Raw genomic sequence first — 21,671 nt, forward strand, 5'->3', positions numbered from 1 at the left:
CTGTCGACAGGCAGCTGCTGTGTTTCCATTCTGCTCTCCTCTGTTTCACCTCCTGTTTAAACCAGCCCAGACTTTTGATCCAAACACACAAAACTGTATTCTAAATTGTATTGCTGATAATGATTAATCGTTTAGTTAAAAACAATAATCTGAATTACCTTTTAAAACAAACAAAAAAAGCTTTTTTTCCTGTTAAGGAGTTTAAACAGATTGACGGAATCTGAAAGATAACGAAAATGTAAAAAAAAAATATTTTAGCTACAATATTTGTTTAAAAATGCACATGTTTTATGTTTAACAAGGTCATTGAATGGTTCAAAATATGTGTAGCTGTTGGTGTCTGACGGGAACATTCCTCCATGTTTTTTCAGATAATAATTTTAATATTATATGTATACATTTAACTTTAGACTGTTTAAAATACAGACAAATGACATACATATAGAATATTTTTTTTACAATGTGATCCCCCCCCTTCAGGTTGCCCAGCTGCTGCTGAGCAGTAACATGGTGGTGGCGCTGTTGGAAGGAGAGAGGAAAGAGCCCACAGACTCCGCCTTCACCACGCCGCTGCACCTTGCCGCCCGCAACGGCCATAAAGACATCATACGGTGAGACAGCCTCCACCCATTGTGGCCATATAGTCTAGTTGCCAGCATAGCCAACCTGGAAATGTTGAGTACTCCCAAGTTTTATGTTAGAGATGTATAGTACGGGTCTCCAGCACATAGAAACTGCCGGATGCTAACTTGTACATGTTGGGCAATTTGCACAATTAGCATATAAGTTGCCTTAATTAGTATGAATGGCATCATAGCTGATTTGGAAAATGTTGGAGTGGTTTTGGAGGTTATTGAGGATGCTGAATTCATTTCTGACATTTCAGGTAAAAAAAATGCAGTTTTAACCAGAAAGTAATAATACATAATAATAAATAATCCTTATATTTATTATAGCGCTTTTTCAATGACTCTCAAAGCACTCCTTACAAATACACATTCCACATACATATCATGGTCATGTACTGTGGACAATACCCACAGGAGCAAATTCAGGTGAAGTGTCTTGCCCAAGGACACAACGGCTTTACAGACACAACGGCGGCGGGTTTCGTCCACTTGATATGATAATAAAACATACAGCCCACCGCGCCACCCCGCCCGTGGCAATATGTGTTCCTATCCGTGACATATAGATCTTAACAAAGGTCCGCTATATCAGATACCTGTAGAGATCTATCAGCTGTTTATTTCACATGAGTTCCAGTGTGGCAGCTTTTTAATCACTGGTGGATCCATGATCCATTGCAGCTGGTTTCATTATAATTAAATTTATTTATCAAGGGGGCGTATCAAGTCCTGCAGGGGTTTTTCCTTTCAGCAGGGGCCCATCCCGCGCCGATCAGGGGCCCACATGGGTAGGGGCGTCCGAAATGAGGTGCTACATCTGTACAGTAATAATGGCTATAATGGTAATTAACGCAACTTGTGCTAATTTAGCAAATTGCCCAACGTATGCAAGTTAGCACCCAGTAGTTTCTATGTTCTGGGGACCCGTACTATACATTTCTAACATAACACAACATTTCTGGGTTCACTATTGGACTCGAGCTGGCAACTACACTAGCAACATCCCGTCCTGTTTTTTAAAGTGTAATGTAATTAAACTTCTCTGCTGCTTCACTGAATATATTCGACTGGGATGAGTTTAAAGGTTCACTTTGATTTTACAAATCAGAGTTGATACTGACTGAAATAAGGTCACTTCCTAGAACAATGTCTTTCCGGATACTACGGATCCAGGACTCAAGTTCAGGATTTATTTTCTTGCCTCAGATGTAAGACTCAGATCCAAGACGGTTGAAAGCTAAGCTCCAGGACTCTCTGTTTTGTTGCAGTTTGCTGCTGAATGCCGGCATCGACATCAACAAGACCACGAAGTCTGGAACGGCTCTGCATGAGGCGTCTCTGTACGGGAAGACGGAGGTGGTGCGCCTGCTGCTGGACGTGAGTCATCAACTTCTTTTGAAAATCACCCATCATTTTGCGTCCTTAAAATGCAGCAAACTGCTTCAAAACACACATTTCTAAATGTACATTTTTACAATATAATACAGTCCTTTAATAGTTATCACTTTTAATCACTACTTGAGTTGATTGGAAAGTTTTTTATGCAATAGATGTAATCAAATATTTAGTCAGTTTGCTAAATTAGTCTAGTTGCCAGCAGTGTGTATAGTACAGGTCCACAGCACATGGAAACAACCGGGTGCTAACTTGCATATGTTGGGCAATTTGCACAATTAGGTGCGTTCATTGAAATGGATTGTATTAAAGCCTATTTAAACAGTTGCAAAAAAAGAAAAAATTACGTCGACTTAGTATTGCCCGATGAGGATGCTGAATCCATTTTGGACATTTTCAGGATCAAGAATGGCATATTTGTGCTCTCGTTGGGCTGATTTTGACAACCATGAGTAATGTTGTCACTAGATATAGAGAGCACAATTATTTTTCAAATGAATAGGCGACCTGTCCAATCCAAATGATCCATTGTCCCCTAAAACTTAAAAATCGACCCAAGATGTATAAAAAATCGGCCAACAATTTGTACAAATATAGTCATTTTCTTGTTAAAACTGCCATTTTAGATACTTAAAGATACTCAGAAATGGACTCTGCATACTCAATAACCCCCAAAACCACTCCATAGCTGTCCAAATCGGCCAAGCCATTTTTAAAACTATTTACCATAAGCTATAATGGTAATTAACGCAACTTATGCTAATTGTGCTCATTTTCCAGCATACGCAAGTTAGCATCCGGCAGTTTCTATGTTCTGTGGACCCATACTTTACATTCCTAACATAAAAGATTTGGGGTATACTCAACATTTCCGGGTTCACAACAGGACTCTGTGAGCTGGAGAGTAGACTAAGTGACCTTTCTTCAGGAGGATTTCACTTTTATTGTCCTGCAGCTACACATTTTAGCTCAGCGCTGAGGTAACTTCAGATCAAGCCTCAACCAAACCCCAGAGGGAAAACTGCAGATTTAGGGCTGATTAGTTTCACATCAGAGGGCTGTAACAAGTCTTTTGTCCCTGCAGGCCGGAGTGGATGTGAACATCAGAAACACGTACAACCAGACGGCGCTGGACATCGTCAACCAGTTCACCACGTCGCACGCCAGCAGGGACATCAAGCAGCTGCTGCGAGGTCAGAGAGCAACTGATTCACATTATGGCAATGCTGCTTTTTCAATGTGAGACTGCTCTGAGGTTTCTCTTTTTATTCACTGTTTGTTTCTGCTCTTCCTCCTCATTGGCCCTTTCACGGACGAGGATAAGGGCAACATGTGAACAGATTTCTTTTTTTTAAACTTTTTTCTCAGAACCCAACGATAAAACACTTTTGGCCAGATCTTTTAAAAATGTTTTTACATGTTGCCCTAATGCTCTCCCGTATCCTTTACACTATCTATAATATAATAAAAAGAAAAAGGCTCTTAATATCTCTCTCTAAAGAAAAACGTACAAATGATATTGAATATTGAAACTAACAATTAATTATTTATTTGTAAGATAACGTTTAGTTAAACAACTATTTTAAAAACTATTTATTGCTTAAGGAAATAAAATGTGTTTTTTAACTGTGAAATGGAATTGAGGGTTTTTCGTGAATGTCTTGCAGGAGACTAAACAAAACATTTCTCCAAAGCAAGAAAACACTCATTAATATTCTCAGTAATAAATGCAGATATTTTTTATGCAAAAAGCATCTACTCCAAACACCAAACTTCCCTCCTCTTTCGTTCTTCTCTTCATTTTCCCTCTTCTAAAAGTCTCACACACACCTCTCTGCATTTGGGCTCCTTCACCTGAGCTCTTTAAAATGTGGGGTTACATAACGTTGGACTCTTATCAGGCTCTCACAGCTTCAAAGAGCAGACTCCCATTGTGTGTGTGTGTGTGTGTGTGTGTGTGTGTGTGTGTGTGTGTGTGTGTGTGTGTGTGTGTGTGTGTGTGTGTGTGTGTGTGTGTGTGTGTGTGTGTGTGTGTGTGTGTGTGTGTGTGTGTGTGTGTGTGTGTGTGTGTGTGTGTGTGTGTGTGTGTGTGTGTGTGTGTGTGTGTGTGTGTGTGTGTGTGTGTGTGTGTGTGTGTGTGTGTGTGTGTGTGTGTGTGTGTGTGTGTGTGTGTGTGTGTGCGCGCGCGCGTGTGCGCACTCGCTCTGTAATCCTGCAGTCTTTTGAAGTTCCTGTGGGAACACACTGAGGGAGTAATGAGCGGCTTGTGATTTAAACATGCTGCAGTTTGTTTACCGCTGCAGAGAGGAACGTCTCATATTGTCCCGGCGCAAGTTACAAATAACTTTTTTTATATAACTTTGAAAAGATTACTTTTTATTATACAGTACATTAATAATAAAATAACAAAAAGGCTGCCGTAACATAAATACCATTGTTTGGCTTTTCATTTCTCACAAAGTTGCTAATTTCAAACATACATTGCACAAAATAACTGTAAAACGGGTGAATTGTGTAATTTTTCACTAAATCATAAATAAATAATGCTTTTTAATCCTTAATCTATTTCATTGTAAAAAAAAACGTTGTCTACATGTAGAACTTAGGCAGCATTTTCAAATAATATGGGTAAAGAGGGATTTGAATCTGAACAAATAAAAGGAAGGTTGAGTTTTGATAAAGATTTTGGATATATTTATAAAATTCTAAAAGTTCTGAGCTACTTCCTGCCCCCCAGAATCCTTTATTATTATTTAGTTTTTTAAATATACACAAAATCAGCCATAACGTTTGAAATAATAAAAAAGACATGAAAAACAAAAAGTGAAAAAACATAAATCTCAGAGGATAACACAAGTTTATTAAAGTACATAAACTGTTACCATCCCTAAGTGATGATTTCTTAAAAATGTTTTGTTTCCTGTTCAGATGCGACTGGCGTCCTGCAGGTCCGAGCGCTCAAGGATTTTTGGAACCTCCACGACCCGACGGCTCTCAACATCCGCGCCGGGGACGTCATCACGGTGAGATTCAGTCTGCAGAGGAAAATGCAGTTTTACTGCCATTTAGTCATTGTAGATGACTTTTAGTCACCATTAGTCAAAATGTGTGTCAGCCATTATAGAATAAGAAATGTCCTGTGTCTTATGTTCTCTTTTAGTCATCACATCATCTCAGCCAATCAGGTTAAGCCGTGTTTTTTCTCCAAAAACTTTTCCAATGTGTAATGACACTTGACACAAAAGCTTGTTGACGAAATCAACACTGAGTCATGACTACATCTCAACATTTCAATGGAAACTAAGTACTAAAGTAGTGTACTTTAGAACAAATTTGAGATTCTTCTGATACACTATTTTATACTACTTTAAACTTTTACTCCACACATCTTAGAGGAAATTTCTATTTGAAAAATGTACAAAACTTTCAAAATAAAATGCCATTCTGCAATTTTAACCTTTATTGTGGGAACAAGTTAGCTCTGAGGCAGGCGGAGACAAGTCCACACACACACACACACACACACACACACACACACACACACACACACACACACACACACACACACACACAGTCCTTGAACTCTGTCCTATATTTGATTCGTCACACTTGAGTCAGAGTTTCCTGACTCACATTCAAAATGGATTGTGATGAAATGTTTATTTTCCCGAAAAAATCTAGATTTTGGAATAAAAGAGAATTATAAATAATAGTCAAAACATGTACAATATATATTCATCTAAATGCAAGCTGTATAGAAAAGAAATACAACAATATTGCTATAAAATAATGACTAATATATCCTAAAAAAATGAGAATGAATGTCTGAAGCTATGTGTCATGGAAACAGTGGTTGCTAACAAGTGATCAACAAATGCTAATTAACGTCATCACGCTAAACCTTAGCCACCTTCAGCTTAGCGGTGTTGGCGTGAAGTCATGTGATTTATGTTAAAAAAATCATGAAGTGGGATTAATATCTGGATATTAGCTTGTTCAATAAAACATGTAAATATCATAAACGTTTGTTTGCCAGAGTTCCGTATTCTGCAATAATCCCAAATCCAACCTGAATATGCCTTTGGCTCTTTGTGGAGGGAACCAGGGAGATGCTTATTTCTTGTGTGGAGATGGGAGGAAAGCTAATATTTACTTATTCACAAACCAGGCACCTGAGGCCCCTTTTGACCCGTCTCGTCCCCTGCAGGTGTTGGAGCAGCACGTGGACGGACGCTGGAAGGGCCACATCCACGACACCCAGAGAGGGACGGACCGCGTGGGCTTCTTCCCCCCATCCATCGTGGAGGTCATCAGCAGGAGAAACGGTCAGTCTCACAGACAGGACCTCCAAAATTAGACTGACACTCAAAAGAAATGAATTACCACTGAAGACTATACAAATATATGGCTCTCAGAAATGTCCTTAAACAGCTGCTGCTTTGTATGGAAGCACATTTTGGCCAAAATAATGACTTTGTATCTCAAAATCATGACTTAGTTTATCAAAATAATGACTTATTATCTAAAAAATAATGACTTAGTATGTCAAAGTAATTATTCAGATTCTCAAAATAGCGACCTAGTGTCTCAAAATAATGATTCAAATGATCAAAATGTTGTCTTATTATCTCAAGATAATGACTTAGTAACTTGAAAAAGTATGAAGTTTTTGTTAAGGAATTCATCTAAAAATATTAACTTAGTATCTCAAAATAAAATAAATGAAAATAATGACTTTAAATAAGGTTTTGTGTACTAGGCGCCCCCTCTATACATATTCATCCATTCTACGATCAGTGTTTTTTGTATTTATTTCCACCTCACTTCAGCCTTATACAGTAGCAATTTATAAGAGCTGCAACAGTTGGTAAATAAATGTTTTTGCGAAATTGTCTTTAAGGCTTTCAGGCAATCAAATATGAGGATTTTCTAAGGAGCCCTGGAGGGTTCATAGAGAAAATAAATAAATAAAATGAGGCCACGTTTTATTAATTAGTGCGCACGAGATGTAATACGTGGCCTCAATTTAAATAAAACGAGGCCACGTTTTTTTAACGTTTTATTTAAGTTGAGGCCACAAATTACATCTCATGCGCACAAATTAATAAAACGTGGCCTCGTTTTATTTATTTTTTCTCTCTATGAACCAGAGGTGTGGACTCGAGTCACATGACTTGGACTCGAGTCAGACTCAAATCCCTAATTTGATGACTTTGGACTCGACTTGACAAATCACAAAACACTTGCGACTCGACTTGGACTTGAACACCAATGTCTCTGGACTTGACTTGGACTTGAGCCTTCTGACTTGAGGTGACTTGATAATTTAATTCAGAGGTCTCCAACACGCCGATCACGAGCTGCCGTTAGAAGAGCAGACTCCCGTCGGGGAGAGCAGAATCTCCAGCCGCTCCTACTCTTGCTGTGAATCGCTACAGAGCGACGGGGAGCCGGATTGAGATGCAAGCGCGTCGGAAAAAGTCAAGAAATGAGCGAAAACTGAAAAAAGAAGCAGCATCTGGCTGCATTTCAATGATATTGGAGAAAGCAAAGCTGAGTGCAGGATTTGTAAAATGAAAATAACCTTCAGAGCAGGTTTTTTTTGGTAACCACTCAGGATTTATTGTCAGAGGTGGGAGAAGTTCAGATCTTGTACTTGAGTAAAAGTAGCCGAGTGTAGGAATACTCGGTTACAATAAAAATTCTTGCATTAAAAATGCTACAAGTAAAAGTAAGAAAAAGTATTCGCATCACTGGTTGCGTTAGACTTTTTCGTTGTCTGTCATTTTGACGGACAGGATCGTAACATTTCCGTCATTATCCATTACCCGTCATTTTATTTTTCATGTTTTAATAATGAGAAGAGACATATTTATTATTTATGTTTGGGTAATGAGCAGAAAATTTTCATTCATTAATTGTTTTTAATGATTCATACAGAACTTTTAAGGGCATGGAGAAGAAAAAAAGATGAACAGAGACAACGACCGTGTGGTCACTTTTCATGTCAACACGAACATGAATGATTTATTTGTTCCTGCACTGACAGCACAGCAGAGGGGGCAGAGGCTGCTAAAAACACCGCGACCATTGTGCCTAAACAGGCAAATATGAACAATGCCATCGTTTTAAATGAGACAATTGCAATCAAAATATGAAAAAAACATTGACAAGAACAACTCAATTGACCTGCTGTAGCCTAGCCTAAACGCTGATTACTGCATCATCGTGCACCCTCAAACAAATCCGTTACTCATCTTAGCTTTTCTACAGATGTCGCAGAACATTTTGCCATCTTCCCTCCTCAGCCACTTAAACTCTTGCTCCCACTGAACCCGGTACTCCCGCTTGAACTCCTTGCCACTCGCTTGCCCCTCTGCCGCTGGCTGAACGTTGTCAGTTTTAGTCTTACTGGCTTGTCCTTCATCCTCCACCGCGTTAATCCCTCTTTTTTCACCTTGTTTATCCACACCATCACAATTACTGGGCTTATTAAAAAAGCTTCGGACGATCAGCTGCCGTGACATTTTGCGATTGCTAAAGCCGGTTAAACAACGAGGTCAAAAACAAGACTAGACAATAGCTACTTAATATACAGACACTCGCCACCAACTGGACAGGGGTGTGAATGACTCAATAATAGTTACACACTACAGTAGAGTAGATCGCCCTCAGTCTACCTGGCCACTAAGGATGTAATATATAATATATAATGTGGGCCGCTGGTGGACATTTTGGCGCTGTTCCGAGTTGTGTTCTAATCTGTCAAAATGACGGACTGCTTTCAGATTTTTCCGTCATTGTTAGAAAAAATCCGTCATTGACGGAAAATATTCGGTTAACGCGACCTCTGATTAGCATCAACATATACTTAGTGTAAACCAGCTGCAGAGGGATCTAGATTCAGGTGTTCTTTTCCCCATAGAGACCGCCTCGCTGCACATTATCCCTTGCATAAAGATAGATTGTGGGTCCCGTATAACATGTTGTACACAGTGGAAATAAACATTCTGGTTACCTCAACATCAGAGATCTTATATATTAAACTCCTTCTGAATCAAACCGTCTTCAAATAGAAAAAAACATGTTACTTCATAGCCGTGGGAACATGTTTCAAATAGGGGGTGCTGTGGGGATGACACGAGGGCCGGCTCTGACCAATTTGCTGCCCGAGGCAAGATTTTAGCTGGCAATGAAGAACCTCTACAAAAGACCAATACACTACAAACAGAGAAACGTATTGACATGGTGGACAGCTGATATAAAAAGGCTTCAAATGTATTTAGTATTGCATGAACATGTTTTAATTGGGGGGAAGATTTGTTTGAACATTTTAAAGTAAAATGCTTCAATCTGGTGCACTTTAAGCGCCCAATTTCTAGAGACTGATCTAGGTACAACTCTAAACATCCATATGAAAAAGATCGGTTTGCATTATATTAATCAAATCATATGAACATAATTGTTTACATAAATTGTGATCAAAACGTTTAAGACCCACTGAGACAACTTATACTAAAGTGAACTATCTAAACACTCAGAGAATCCCCTCTCTCTCTCTCTCTCTCTCTCTCTCTCTCTCTCTCTCTCTCTCTCTCTCTCTCATCTCTCTCTCTCATCTCTCTCTCACTCATCTCTCTCTGACTCATCTCTCTCTCTCCCTCACTCACTCATCTCTCTCTCTCTCTCTCTCTCACACTTTGGCTGTGAGCTGCGGGCGCCTGATAAGCCAACATCCCCACTTTCATCACTTACAGTGCCCATCGTACGGGGCAAATGGAAAATGTAACGGGGGTGAAAAGGGTGTTATCTTTACTTAATTATGAATGTTGTTACATCAAGGCTGAATTTTTTTAATTTTTTTATTATATTTGTATTTAATCTTGTGGAAGTGCAGATCCCCTGTCCTCCACCAGGGGGTGCTGCAGCACCCCTACTTCCCACGTCCCTGTGTTACTTTACCAGCAGAGAGAAAATTGATTATTACAGTATTAATGTGACTAATAAAGAGCAGTTTGATTATTAAGTATTATTCTGTTGATCGATGTCATTACATTTGGTGAAAATCACATAAGGACTTGCTTAAGACTTGTTTTGTCAAAGTTTAGGACTTGGACTTGACTTGAAATTGCCCATCCTGACTTGAGACTTGACTCGGACTTGAGCGCAAAGACTTGAGACTTGACTCGGACTTGAGCGCAAAGACTTGACTCAGACTTGCAAAACAATGACTTGGTCCCACCTCTGCTCTGAACCCTCCAGGGCTCCGTAATTTGCTGCTTTTCTTCATTTTATATTATTTTAAAATGATAATCTTAGTGTTTCCGACTGACAGACGTTTAAAGACCTCAGTCTTTAAGAAACTGGGATGGAAATGTTTTACTTTTTCTGACATTTTATAAGCCAAACAATGTATTGATTCATCTAAAAAAATTGTGAATGGATGAAAAATTGGTAGCATAAATACTATAACAAATACTAACAGTATATATAAATTAAGGTGAAAGGTCTATGGAAAATAATTAAAATACCACCTATAAAAAAATTATTATAAAATGTCTAAAATATATTTTATGAATTCAAATGAAAGTTTTAGATAAGAACATACCAATTAAAATATTAAAAGATACTATACAGCAGGAGCTCTAATTTATGCATTTTAAACATATTACACATGAGACCTTTATCACCTCATATAGGATGCGCTGTAGATCTCGCCATTTTCCGTTAGAAACTAATCTGCTTGCTTCCAGAACCATCCCATGCTTCCTCCTCCTCCTACTACTCCTCCTACCCTCCTTCCCCCTGCATCCCTCCATCTCCCTTCATTCCACATAATGACTGACCACCACCTCCAACCATCAGCTTGATAACCCCCCTGTCCCGGCACGCCTCTCTGCCCACCACGCGCCTGCAGCAGCTCTCCAGAGCCCCCCTCTCCGCCCCTCAGACCGACGACTCCTACACCCTGTACGCACCCCCTACCCACGTGGTGCTGCCGCTAGCCAACGGCCTCACTACCAACACAGGTATACACTCACTCAGGACTCACTGGTCAAACTGTAGACTGTTTAAAGGGTCCCGTGCTTATCCAGAATCTTACATGCCCCTTTTAATGGGACATTTTGGATGTCTTAAAGTGGGGTTTAATTACTTCTCCATAGTCAGTGTATGAACAATTAACAGGAACTAGCTCAATGTTCACTCTTCAAAGATTCAAATGAACTAATTCACTTTCATAATTTTCCCCCCCCCAAAAAGTAAGTGTTAAATGTTTTTGTGTATTTAAATAAGCCATTCCGAGCTATTCTTTATCAGTAGAACCTCGTCCTCCTAGACATCCAGCCACGATGATTTCCTCTGCCCACTTCCTAACCTTATCATTTATTGCATACTATAAAATCACAGGCAGAGATGACAAGAAAAGGGAGTTTAGGTTTTACCACTCAAAACAATGTGTTTTATTGTGCAGAAATGAGAAAAAAGGTGCAAGCTATACTCTATTCAGGATTATAATGTGCCCTTGCTTATCCAGGATCTGTGATGCGCCTTTAAAAGAATCATTTGCATGTGTTTAAGTGAGGTTGTATGAGGAACTTATGCATCTACATATTAAATATAGTAGATTACATTTGTAGAAACCGACAGGAGTACCAGCAAAACATAAAACTTCAGTTCACACAAATTAAAATGAGCTAGTTAACTTTCAATGTTTGCTATTGAGCATCTTGAGGCTTATCCGTTTCAATAGCCATCCATCCCCCAAAGATGGCTTTTTCTCTCCTCACTTCCTGAGCTAAATAAATGAATATACACCACTTATAACCATAGACAGAGTGTGTCAGTGTATAACCTACAGTAGATGTTGTTTGTAGATTCAGACAGGATTAGCAGCAAAGAGCTATGCAATGAACTGCTGCGGACTTTTTTGCATTTTAGTGAATTGGAAAAAACAGTAATTTCACCTCCCAGAAGATGGGGCTGCTGGTCTACTTCTGCCTCGATAAGTTAGTTTGGTTGTTTTGTGTGATTTTGGACTCCAAAAGTCTAAATCGGATTCAAATGCATTTTGGAACCAACTTGGAAAAGGTGGCACCCCTAACTTAAAAACATATTGACTGATTTATTGATTACATTTTGAGTAATCAAGGATTTGTCCGACTTTCCCTCGTAACTAAGCTTAAAATGTGCCTAACCCTGATACATTTGTTGTTCTCACCAAGCTTCTGGATCTAAACATTTCACAAATATGCCTGGATGAATTTGCTGCAATTTTTCTGTAAACCTGAATGTTTCTAAAAAAACAATTCAAAAATGAAGAGGAAGTCCTGCACTTTTTCACATTCAGCACCAAGTGTTTTCCCTTATTTACCTTCTAGAAGCACCCTGTAATGAAATAAGCAGAAATATACTTAGTTATGAGATTTAAGCTGTTTAGGCTTCTTCAAAAAAAAATGTTTTGCACTGCCGATAATCAACGTGATTACTTTATATTGAAAGGAAACCACATTTTGATTAGACTTACTATGAGATAATTGATCAGTGTGTGTGCTTCGATCCCTAACCCGGATTCAAACCCGAAGTATCTTCACTAATCTGCATGAACGAAGAAATCTTTCTTTTTCATTTCTGCTGTAAGAGTCCCAAAACAAAGGCCCGGTAGATGCTAATCTTCAGTCAGCCCTCCAACGACAGAACGCAGTCCATCAGTCTTTGTGTCCGATAGGTTTGTCTCCGGGTCGCCTTTCTCAGTCTGGGTGTTATTTCGAGGACATCTGGGTCCTCAGAGACTTGTGTCATGGTAAGAGCCCCCGAAACGATAGCTTTCCCCCCCTGGCTGTTCTGAAGCTGCCTTGCTGCCCCGCTCCACGCTCTGCATCTGGACCCCGCACACCGAGACATTTTAAACAACTATGATCTACAAAATGTGACCAATCCGACCTCAAGTCACTTCACGTCACGTCTCTTTACATTATCTCCTGACACCTCATGTTGCTTTACATTATCATGATCATTACTTTACAATATCTCATGTCACTAAAGATGACTTATTTCCCCCCACGTCACTTTACATGATCTTACTTCGCATGTAGTTAAATGTCCCATGTCATGCTTTTCTGGTTATTACCCGTCCCCTTGTGTGTTATGTAGCTTTTTATGCATATAAACGGTCTGCAGAGTCACAAACCCTCAAACTACACCCTGTAGCGAGTAAAACTCTAACACAGAAAAGACCTGTCTATGCTGCCCCAGAACGCCTCGTTGGAGATTTCTCTTTTTCCTTATTTACTTCTTGGGTATAGTGACATATTTCGGGTATAGTGACGAAACGTCCGCGGCGTTACGTTTGGACAAATTTGCGGACTTCCTCACACACACACACTCGGTGGGACGTTGCAAGGCTCGCTGCTGCGAGGAGCGGGCCACTGTGAGCTGGCTCACTGGTGTGGGGTTGGCGAGACACCGCGGAACTCAGCCTGGGCACACACACAAACTCCCAGCCAGGCTGCGGGTGTGTGTGTGTGTGGGGGGGGGCAGGAGCTCCAACAAGCCGTGTGGCGGAGAGTGAATACACATACTAAAGATGCTGTATGAGCAATGGCCATGACATGGGACCTTTAATACATTATCAGATTTCCTTACCGCGCTTCAAATGACTCAAATGTTGCTTTACATTATATCACATCACTTTGCATGATTCTATACACCCCCAATGTCCTTATGTATTGTACTATTTCATGTTACCTCATGTCATTTCACATAATCTCAAGTTGCTCCATGTCACTAGATATCTCTTCACATTATCTCATGTCACTTCATGTTAAATCATGTCACTTCACATTATATCGTATTGTTTCACATTATCTCATTTCACTTCATATAATCTCGTATAATTTGACATTAAATCATGTAACTTTGAATGAAGTCGTACTGTTTCACATTATCTCAAGTCACTATACATTATCATATAGTCTTTTACATCTCACGTCGCTTCACATTTCCCTTAATCCCCTGTTTTTTCACATTCAATCAGATCCCCTCACAACACTGAAGCAGTGTCAAATTATTTCCTGATGTTGCGGCACGACGTGCCGTTTTGCCTTGTTTCATCTTACGTAGTCTCTTGTCACACATGTTAGAATGTATCTACTGAACATCATTATTGTCAAGTGCTTTATGAAACCTCTAGCAAGACTCGTTGACAACCCTCCTCACCTTAACTATTTGATGTAATTGAGTAACCCTTATCTTCATGCAAGGGTTTCGGAAGTCAAGGATCCAATATAAACACAGACTACTTTTGGTGGCACATTCTATCATTGACCTTCCTTATGGGCTAAATGAAACACAAACTCCCTGAAGGTGACAGTTTTAACACAAACACTACCGTGTGCTTGGTGTGTCGGGTCCAAACACTCTGAATGATTCAATGCTTCATGCTAAACCTGCCGTCAGTGCGTCTGCTACCAGTAATCCCTGTTGTTGTATTAACTGGTGCCACTTAGCATTTCATCTAAACCCTCAAAATGTTGAGAGCTCAGTAAGTGGCCAGGAAAGTAGAATCTGCTATGAGTTATTATCCATTATTAGCGATGAATTATATTATTGTGCGTGTTCACCGAAGCAACTGACACAAATGCTGATCCCTTCACATGTTCAGCATTCTACACTCCACTTTTAACCACCATGAGTTCTACATCCGGGTATTTAAAGTGCACTTTCACATACTTGTGTCTGTGAAAGCACTCAAATGATCAAGGGTTAGGTCTCATGCTGGACACTGGAAGGGAAGGGACTTCACGTCTGTTTTTAATAATAATAATGTTCTGTCTTTAAAATGTTACTACACATTAATGGACTCGTGCCTGCTGCTGTGCTCCCCTGCTCAGCTTTTAGACCAGAAACTTGCATTTGCCCGGCAGCCCCCTCCTCGATCCTTTTCCCCTGCAGGCTTTTGACCCCGGCGAAGAGCATCTGCTGCTCCCCACCACTCCCTTCTGGACATCAGGACTTTATTTTGTGTTTTGTTTTGCAGCTGGAGACAGAAACAGCGTTGGGAGCACCGGCAGTGTGGGCAGCACCCGGAGTGCCGGCAGCGGACAGAGCACGGAGAGCACCAACGCTCCAAACGGACTGCAGCACAACGCCGTTCATCACGACAACACCCACAAGGTACTATCATAGAGCAGGGGTTCCCAAAGTGGGGGTCGCAAGTTGATTACAAAATTAAAATTGTAATTATTATTATTAATAATAACGTGTGCATAGACATTTTTCAGGGACGGACTAGCCATCTGTTTAATTTCCCCGCAACGAGGCTCCCCCTTTGACAATCCACTAGCGCAGTGTTTCTCAAATAATAAAAAAACACTCACGGACCACCCAACTCCATAAATATCCAAAAACAATAGGCCTGCTTACCACTCAAACAGTACATAACAGCCTAATAATGACAGCTTAACCTTCTCTACATCGCCTCGTTCACACAATAAATCAAATACAACTACAGATTATATAAGCATTTAGTTCAAATGCGATATAAAATGCTCTCAGGTTTTACACCTCTTATGAAATGTAGACTACATTTATTACGGAGTTTATGTCCAACAGACTCACAGATCGTTGGCTACTGAGAGATATGCAAAATAAACCTCATGTAGTATGACACAAACCTCAGCTGTGGATTTTCAAAACAAAATACAGTAAAACTATGGTTGCAGGCCCAAGTTTAACACTCTTGAGGCCTGCATGGTCTGCCTACAAAACAAAAATAAAAAACGTTTATGCAGCCCCAACAACAGCCTCTGATCATCAACAGACTTCATGCAATGCTTCATTTGATGTACTGTACTTAGGATGAAAATTACAGGCCTCTCATCTTTTTAAGTGGGAGAACTTGCACAATTGGTGGCTGACTAAATACTTTTTTGCCCCACTGTAAATATTAGATAATTATCTCTATCTCACTCCTAAGTCCTAACACATCTGAATCTAATTTCAGCATGGATAAATGTTCATAAAATACATCCATTGTTTGTTCTATATGCTTCTTGAAATCCAAAAAAACACATCGTTTTTCTAGAACAGATTACAAATCGCCTGAAAATGGTACAAACAAGTGGTAACATGTTTGATGAAGGTGTTGCGCTTGGCTATATCATGAAACTTAAGCTCGCTCCATTGCGGAGATATTCCTGCAAGAGCGCGGAAAACTTAAATGAATCCCCCCCCCCCCCCCCGTTGACAGGTGGTCGCGAGTCTCTGGCACTGTTATTTTGGGGGTCGCGGGCTGAAAAGTTTGGGAACCCCTGGCATAGATGACGTGCGACATTCCGGCAATTTCTTTTCTACAAATGAGGAAAAATATATTCCCAGAAGCCTTGACGATCAGATCATCATAAGAGCGTATGTCATGCAAGAAAGCCACAGTAAGAGAAGTGCAGGAAAGAGTCCTAAAACCGAGAAGTTGGTTAGCAATCCAGCCCTTCCTGTTCCCTCATCTTGAAGTCAATGTTTTTTTTATCAGATTTTGTTTAGACAACAAAGATGGGTAAAGGATGATTTTAAAACAGTTAGTTACTGTAATACAAATATAAATAATAAAGACATTGTTTTAATTAAAGGGTTTCTATCATTATATCCTGCACTTTTTTATTAATAATTCTGCATATCTTACTATATACACAGACACACAGTTTAGTAAATATTGTAACACAACATAATTTGCACTGCAAAATGTTTCAAGGATAGAACCTGAGATAAAACGTTGCTAGAAGACAAAGAAAGTTGGAAAAAACATTTAAAAAGTAAATAATTAACAGAAAAATATAACCACTCAGTATCTTATTTCTGGTGTTTCTCTTTTCATTCATGGGTAACATGTGTTTATATTGCAAGTGAATAAGATACAAACTAAGAGTGTACGTATTTGAAATATCACAATATATTTGACCAAATTCATTGATATGGATATAGAGATAATAATTGTACGGTTAACTTTTGGTGCTTTCATTAGAAAATGTGATTTGTGATTAACAATAATCAGCATGTGAACGCAATGACTTAGATTGTAGGTTATAGGGTAAGATGCCCTCCAACAATGTGATGTAAAATAGTGCAATGGACATAACCGTGTAAAATGCAGGAATAAGAAAATATATATGTGATAAAACAGAATGTGAAACTAAATACTGCACAGTAGAATGAATTCCTTTATATTATAATATTATATAAAAAAGATATGTTGACTCTAAACAGATAAATAAGACTAGCTTAGTGGCCTGTTTTACTCATCATATTATCACATTATTAAAGTTTCTGTTTCTTGTAGAAGGTCAATTGTTCTTGTTATTTTGTTGTGTGCAGCCGGCGCCCCCTGTTGTGGACTCTGGACTCTCAGACGGCAGCAAACACCCAGATCAGTCAGGTGTGTTTCAACAGTCCTGCCCTGAACCCAGAGGGCAGTGTGATGCAGGGATAATGAAGTGTTTCTGTTACTGAGGAGCTCCTGCTTACTCATTTCAGATTTTCTTTCCATTTCACATACTTTTAAGAAAGGAATTAAGAATACAAAGGGGGTTATCATATACATTTTAGAATTGTATCAGCCCCTTTCTCTCTTGAAAGGTTTACCATCACATTTATATTTAGTGGGAATACTTTTCATGCATATGATCATTTTCAGCATTTTCAGCATTCGTTTTTGTCACATTGGGGTGCAATATTCAAACCATTTATTTGTCAACATCTGTTACAAATTTGTTGAACTTTTGCGACATTTTCTGTCTCTCCATGGCTGCAGGTGGGACCGCTCGCAGGCAGACGGTGACGGTGCAGAGACCGGCGGAGCAGGGCTTCACGCAGCAGTCCATCCGCCCTCAGCAGCTGCTGGAGGGGAAGGTACGGACACATGAATCATCTCAAAGATTCAAAGGCTTTAATGTCATATGTGTCATATGTGTCATATGTCTAGCACACAAGCTAGAGTCAAGAAATGGAAATGAAAATCTTAAGTCCTGAGAACAAATAAAAAAATAAGATTTGAATAAAAATTGTGCAAGCAGAAACTAAGTAGAATAAAATAGTGCAGATTATGTTGCAGCCCAATGTGCAAGTAATGCAGATGAAGTAAACTATATACATGTCATAAGCATACTTAATACAATAAGCTGAATAATGCAGAGAATGTTGAAAGTGACAAAGTAAATGCAGGAGTCTATATACATGTAAATAGAATAAGATATATACAAAACAGAACCGAACGTTTAATATTGTACAGTCAAATAAAATGAAATACTGTTTATTACAGTGAGAACAATTTTGATGAATAAATTGTCCGATGCAAATAGATAAATACTTTAGGTAATGGAGGCACTTAAAGAGCCCATGACATGCTTTTCCGGTAATTACTCGTCCCCTTGTGTGTTATGTAGCTTTCTCTGCATGTAAACGGTCTGCAGAGTTACAAACCCTCAAAGTACACCCTGTAGCGAGTAAAACTCTAACACAGAAAATACCTGTCTATGCTGCCCCAGTACGCCTCGTTGGAGATTTCTCTTTTTCCATTGTTTTCTTCCTGAGTACAGTGAAGTAAGGGTCACAGTGACGTAACGGCTCCGCGGATTGGTCCAAATCAGCGGAGCCGTTACGTCACTGTGACCCTCACACACACACACACACACACACTCACTCACTCACTCACTCACTCACTCACTCACTCACTCACTCACTCACTCACTCACTCACTCACTCACTCACTCACTCACTCACTCACTCAGCCTTATCTTTTCTCAGCCTGAACTCAGCCTGAGACAGCGAGACACCGCGAAACTCAGCCTGAACTCAGCCTGAGCACACACACAAACTCAGTGTGAGTTTGTGTGTGTGCTTAGGCTGAGTTCAGGCTGAGTTTCGCGCAGTGTTCAAATTGCCCATTTGCTTTCGGGAGAGCCCTATTTTTCAATGCACATCCTGATACTAAAGGCCTCTCCCTCGGTGTGGAGCTGTCAGACTCGACCCTAACGCCGCTTACAGCCGGCCAACTATAAGTTGTTCCGTTCACGTTGTCATTTTTAGACTCCTTCTTTGCTTGTGAATCCAAAAGCTGCGAGGCTTGGCTGTTTTCGTTTCGCCATGCTGTTTATTACAAAGCCAGAGTTAAAAAAATATCAATATGAAAATGTAAAATACCGTGCCGGTATCGCCACCGTAACCATAGCAACGTAAGTAGCGTAAAGAATGCAACGCTGCTACGTACAGATGGCAACACCGAGAAATATTCACGAATGTAAAACAAATATTCAGAAACTGTAATGAACAATGACTATTATTTATTTCAAGAACTTTTATTTACAGAAAATCAACATTTCTAATCTGTGTGACACAAATGTGCATGATTTTTTTGGGCTCCCCCTATTTATCTCAAAGTCGGCCTTCAGGGAAGCTCCCTCCCTCTTCAGGGGAGCAAAGCTCCCCCTGGATCCCCCCCTATTTCGAACAGTGGTTTTGCGCTGTCTCGCAGACCCCATGCAGCAACCAGGAAACGACACCAGTATTACAGCTCACACTGTCTGCTCCTCGAGCCTCAAAGGGCGGAGCAGCGAGCCGCGCAACGTCCCGCCAACACGGCACCCAGACCCCAGGCAGCATTCTCATCTGTTTGTCATTACTGGTGTCATTTTCTGGTTGCTAACAAACGCCATTGCAACACATAAACACTGATGTTCCGCTGTAACGGTGGTGGACTCATCAGAACAGAGTGGGCGAGCTGACAAATCAGAGCGCAGTGGGCTCATAGGGAGGGGGGCAGGAGCTCCAACAAGGCGTTTAGGACAGAGAGTGAATACACACTATACAGAGATGCTGTATGAGAAACCAATGTGATTTTGGAACATTGAACAATATAAATCTATTCTAGTAGACCTCAACAATGGAATTATGATCAGTAGAAATGGCCATGACATGGGACCTTTAACAGAGTTCAGGCGTTTAATAGTCTTCTGGCCTGTGGGATGAAACTGTCCCTGAGTCTGGTGGTTTTTAATCCGGATGCTGCGGTACCGCCTGCCAGACGGCAGCAGACAGAACAGTTTGTGGCTGGGGTGATTGTATTAATAATCATTTTCTGTTGACTCAAATTAGAACTGGGATGCAAATAAAAGTTGTTGTCAAAATTGTACATTTGTGATTCAAGAAAACATTTGTAGGGGTTGTATGGGTTTTTCGTACAAATCTATTTTTTTTTTTTATTAGTTTTTTCTTGTAAATTTATTATTTCAATCTAAGAGAATTTCATTTTTATTTCTTGTAATAAATAACTTTATAATCTCAGAATGTTTTTTTCTATAAATGTACCACCTAAAATATCCTTGTTTATTTCCTGTTAATTAGCTAAATACATTTTTTAATTAAGCACTTTAGTCAGAGTTAATTGAAGATCATTTATGTTGATTCTTTTCTCGCACAATTTATGACATTATATTCTCAAATATTAGAGTTTTTTTCTTGTAGATTTAACCCTATTAAATACTTTATACTCAGAGAATTACCACTTGTTTTGAAATACATTTCCTAATTTACTTTCACATCTGTTTTTTGGATTTCTTTTCCCTTCCATGTCTTCCATTACATTTGTCTTTTCCATCATAGACTTAAGAGATGGTTATAAAACAGATAATATACTGTTTCCCCCCCCTCATCAGTGTGTTTGTCCCCTGTGTGTGTTGCAGGATGCAGAGGCCATCTATCAGTGGCTGAGTGACTTCCAGCTGGAGCAGTACATCGGGAACTTCATAAATAACGGTTATGATGTTCCCACCATCAGCAGGATGACTCCGGAGGTGAATAAGGATGCTCTCTGGTGCTTCACAGTATAATAGGACCTGGTTAGCTATGCAGCCTTCATCCGATGTCCTTTGTGTTGTTTTGTCCTCAGGATCTGACCGCCATCGGAGTGACCAAACCCGGACACCGCAAGAAAATCTCCATCGAGATCAACAACCTGAACATCCCAGAGTGGCTGCCGGAGTACATCCCAGTAAGAAACAAACAGCTTCCTGCTGCGTGACTTCCTCACCTTGTGACTGTATACTATGTATGATTAATGTTATGATGCTACTAAAGATCATTTTGAGGTAGTTGTACTTTACATGAATATTTTCATTTGATGCTACGTTGTACTTCTACTCCACTTCATTTATCTGGCAGCTTTAGTTACTTTATAAATTCAGTTTATTAGTGATAATTGTAGGTTAAGTAATTCAGCAACAGCAAATTAAGTAATTCAAATAAGCTCCACCTGTAATACATACCCATTAATATAATATATGATTCTGAAATGGGAGATTACCCTTAAGTCATTTTACAATTTAAAATTGCTACTTTAACTTTATGAAAGATCTGAGTTATTCTTCCTCCACTTGTGTATACTGGTGTGTTCCTAATGCTGATACAGGCTGATCTGTTCCTCCTCTCAGTCGGACCTGGGTGAGTGGCTCAGTGCCATCGGCCTCCCCCAGTACCAAAGGAAGCTCTCTGAAAACGGCTACGACTCCATCAGCATCGTCAAAGACCTCACATGGGAGGATCTGCAGGAGATCGGCATCACCAAACTGGGTGAGGACACTTTTTATTCTGTCATAAACTCAA

The 21,671-nt window shown here is 39.8% G+C and overlaps 1 protein-coding gene across 5 annotated transcripts in view; it reads left to right on the forward strand.

Annotated features, from left to right (window-relative positions):
* The window catches only part of caskin2 (CASK interacting protein 2), a 96,625-nt gene that overhangs the window by 67,262 nt on the left and 7,692 nt on the right, over nt 1-21,671 (forward strand). For all 5 annotated transcript variants that reach the window (XM_079643363.1, XM_079643364.1, XM_079643361.1 and 2 more), the window contains 11 exons: nt 481-611; nt 1,898-2,006; nt 3,109-3,217; nt 4,953-5,047; nt 6,232-6,349; nt 15,061-15,197; nt 17,391-17,451; nt 17,827-17,924; nt 20,753-20,863; nt 20,959-21,060; nt 21,500-21,638. In XM_079643363.1, coding sequence (XP_079499489.1) covers nt 481-611; nt 1,898-2,006; nt 3,109-3,217; nt 4,953-5,047; nt 6,232-6,349; nt 15,061-15,197; nt 17,391-17,451; nt 17,827-17,924; nt 20,753-20,863; nt 20,959-21,060; nt 21,500-21,638 — 1,210 coding nt within the window. The remainder of the gene's footprint in view (nt 1-480; nt 612-1,897; nt 2,007-3,108; nt 3,218-4,952; nt 5,048-6,231; nt 6,350-15,060; nt 15,198-17,390; nt 17,452-17,826; nt 17,925-20,752; nt 20,864-20,958; nt 21,061-21,499; nt 21,639-21,671) is intronic.

The sequence above is a fragment of the Notothenia rossii genome (genome assembly GCF_949606895.1).
Source record: "Notothenia rossii genome assembly, chromosome: 8".
Taxonomy (NCBI): Eukaryota; Metazoa; Chordata; class Actinopteri; order Perciformes; family Nototheniidae; genus Notothenia; species Notothenia rossii.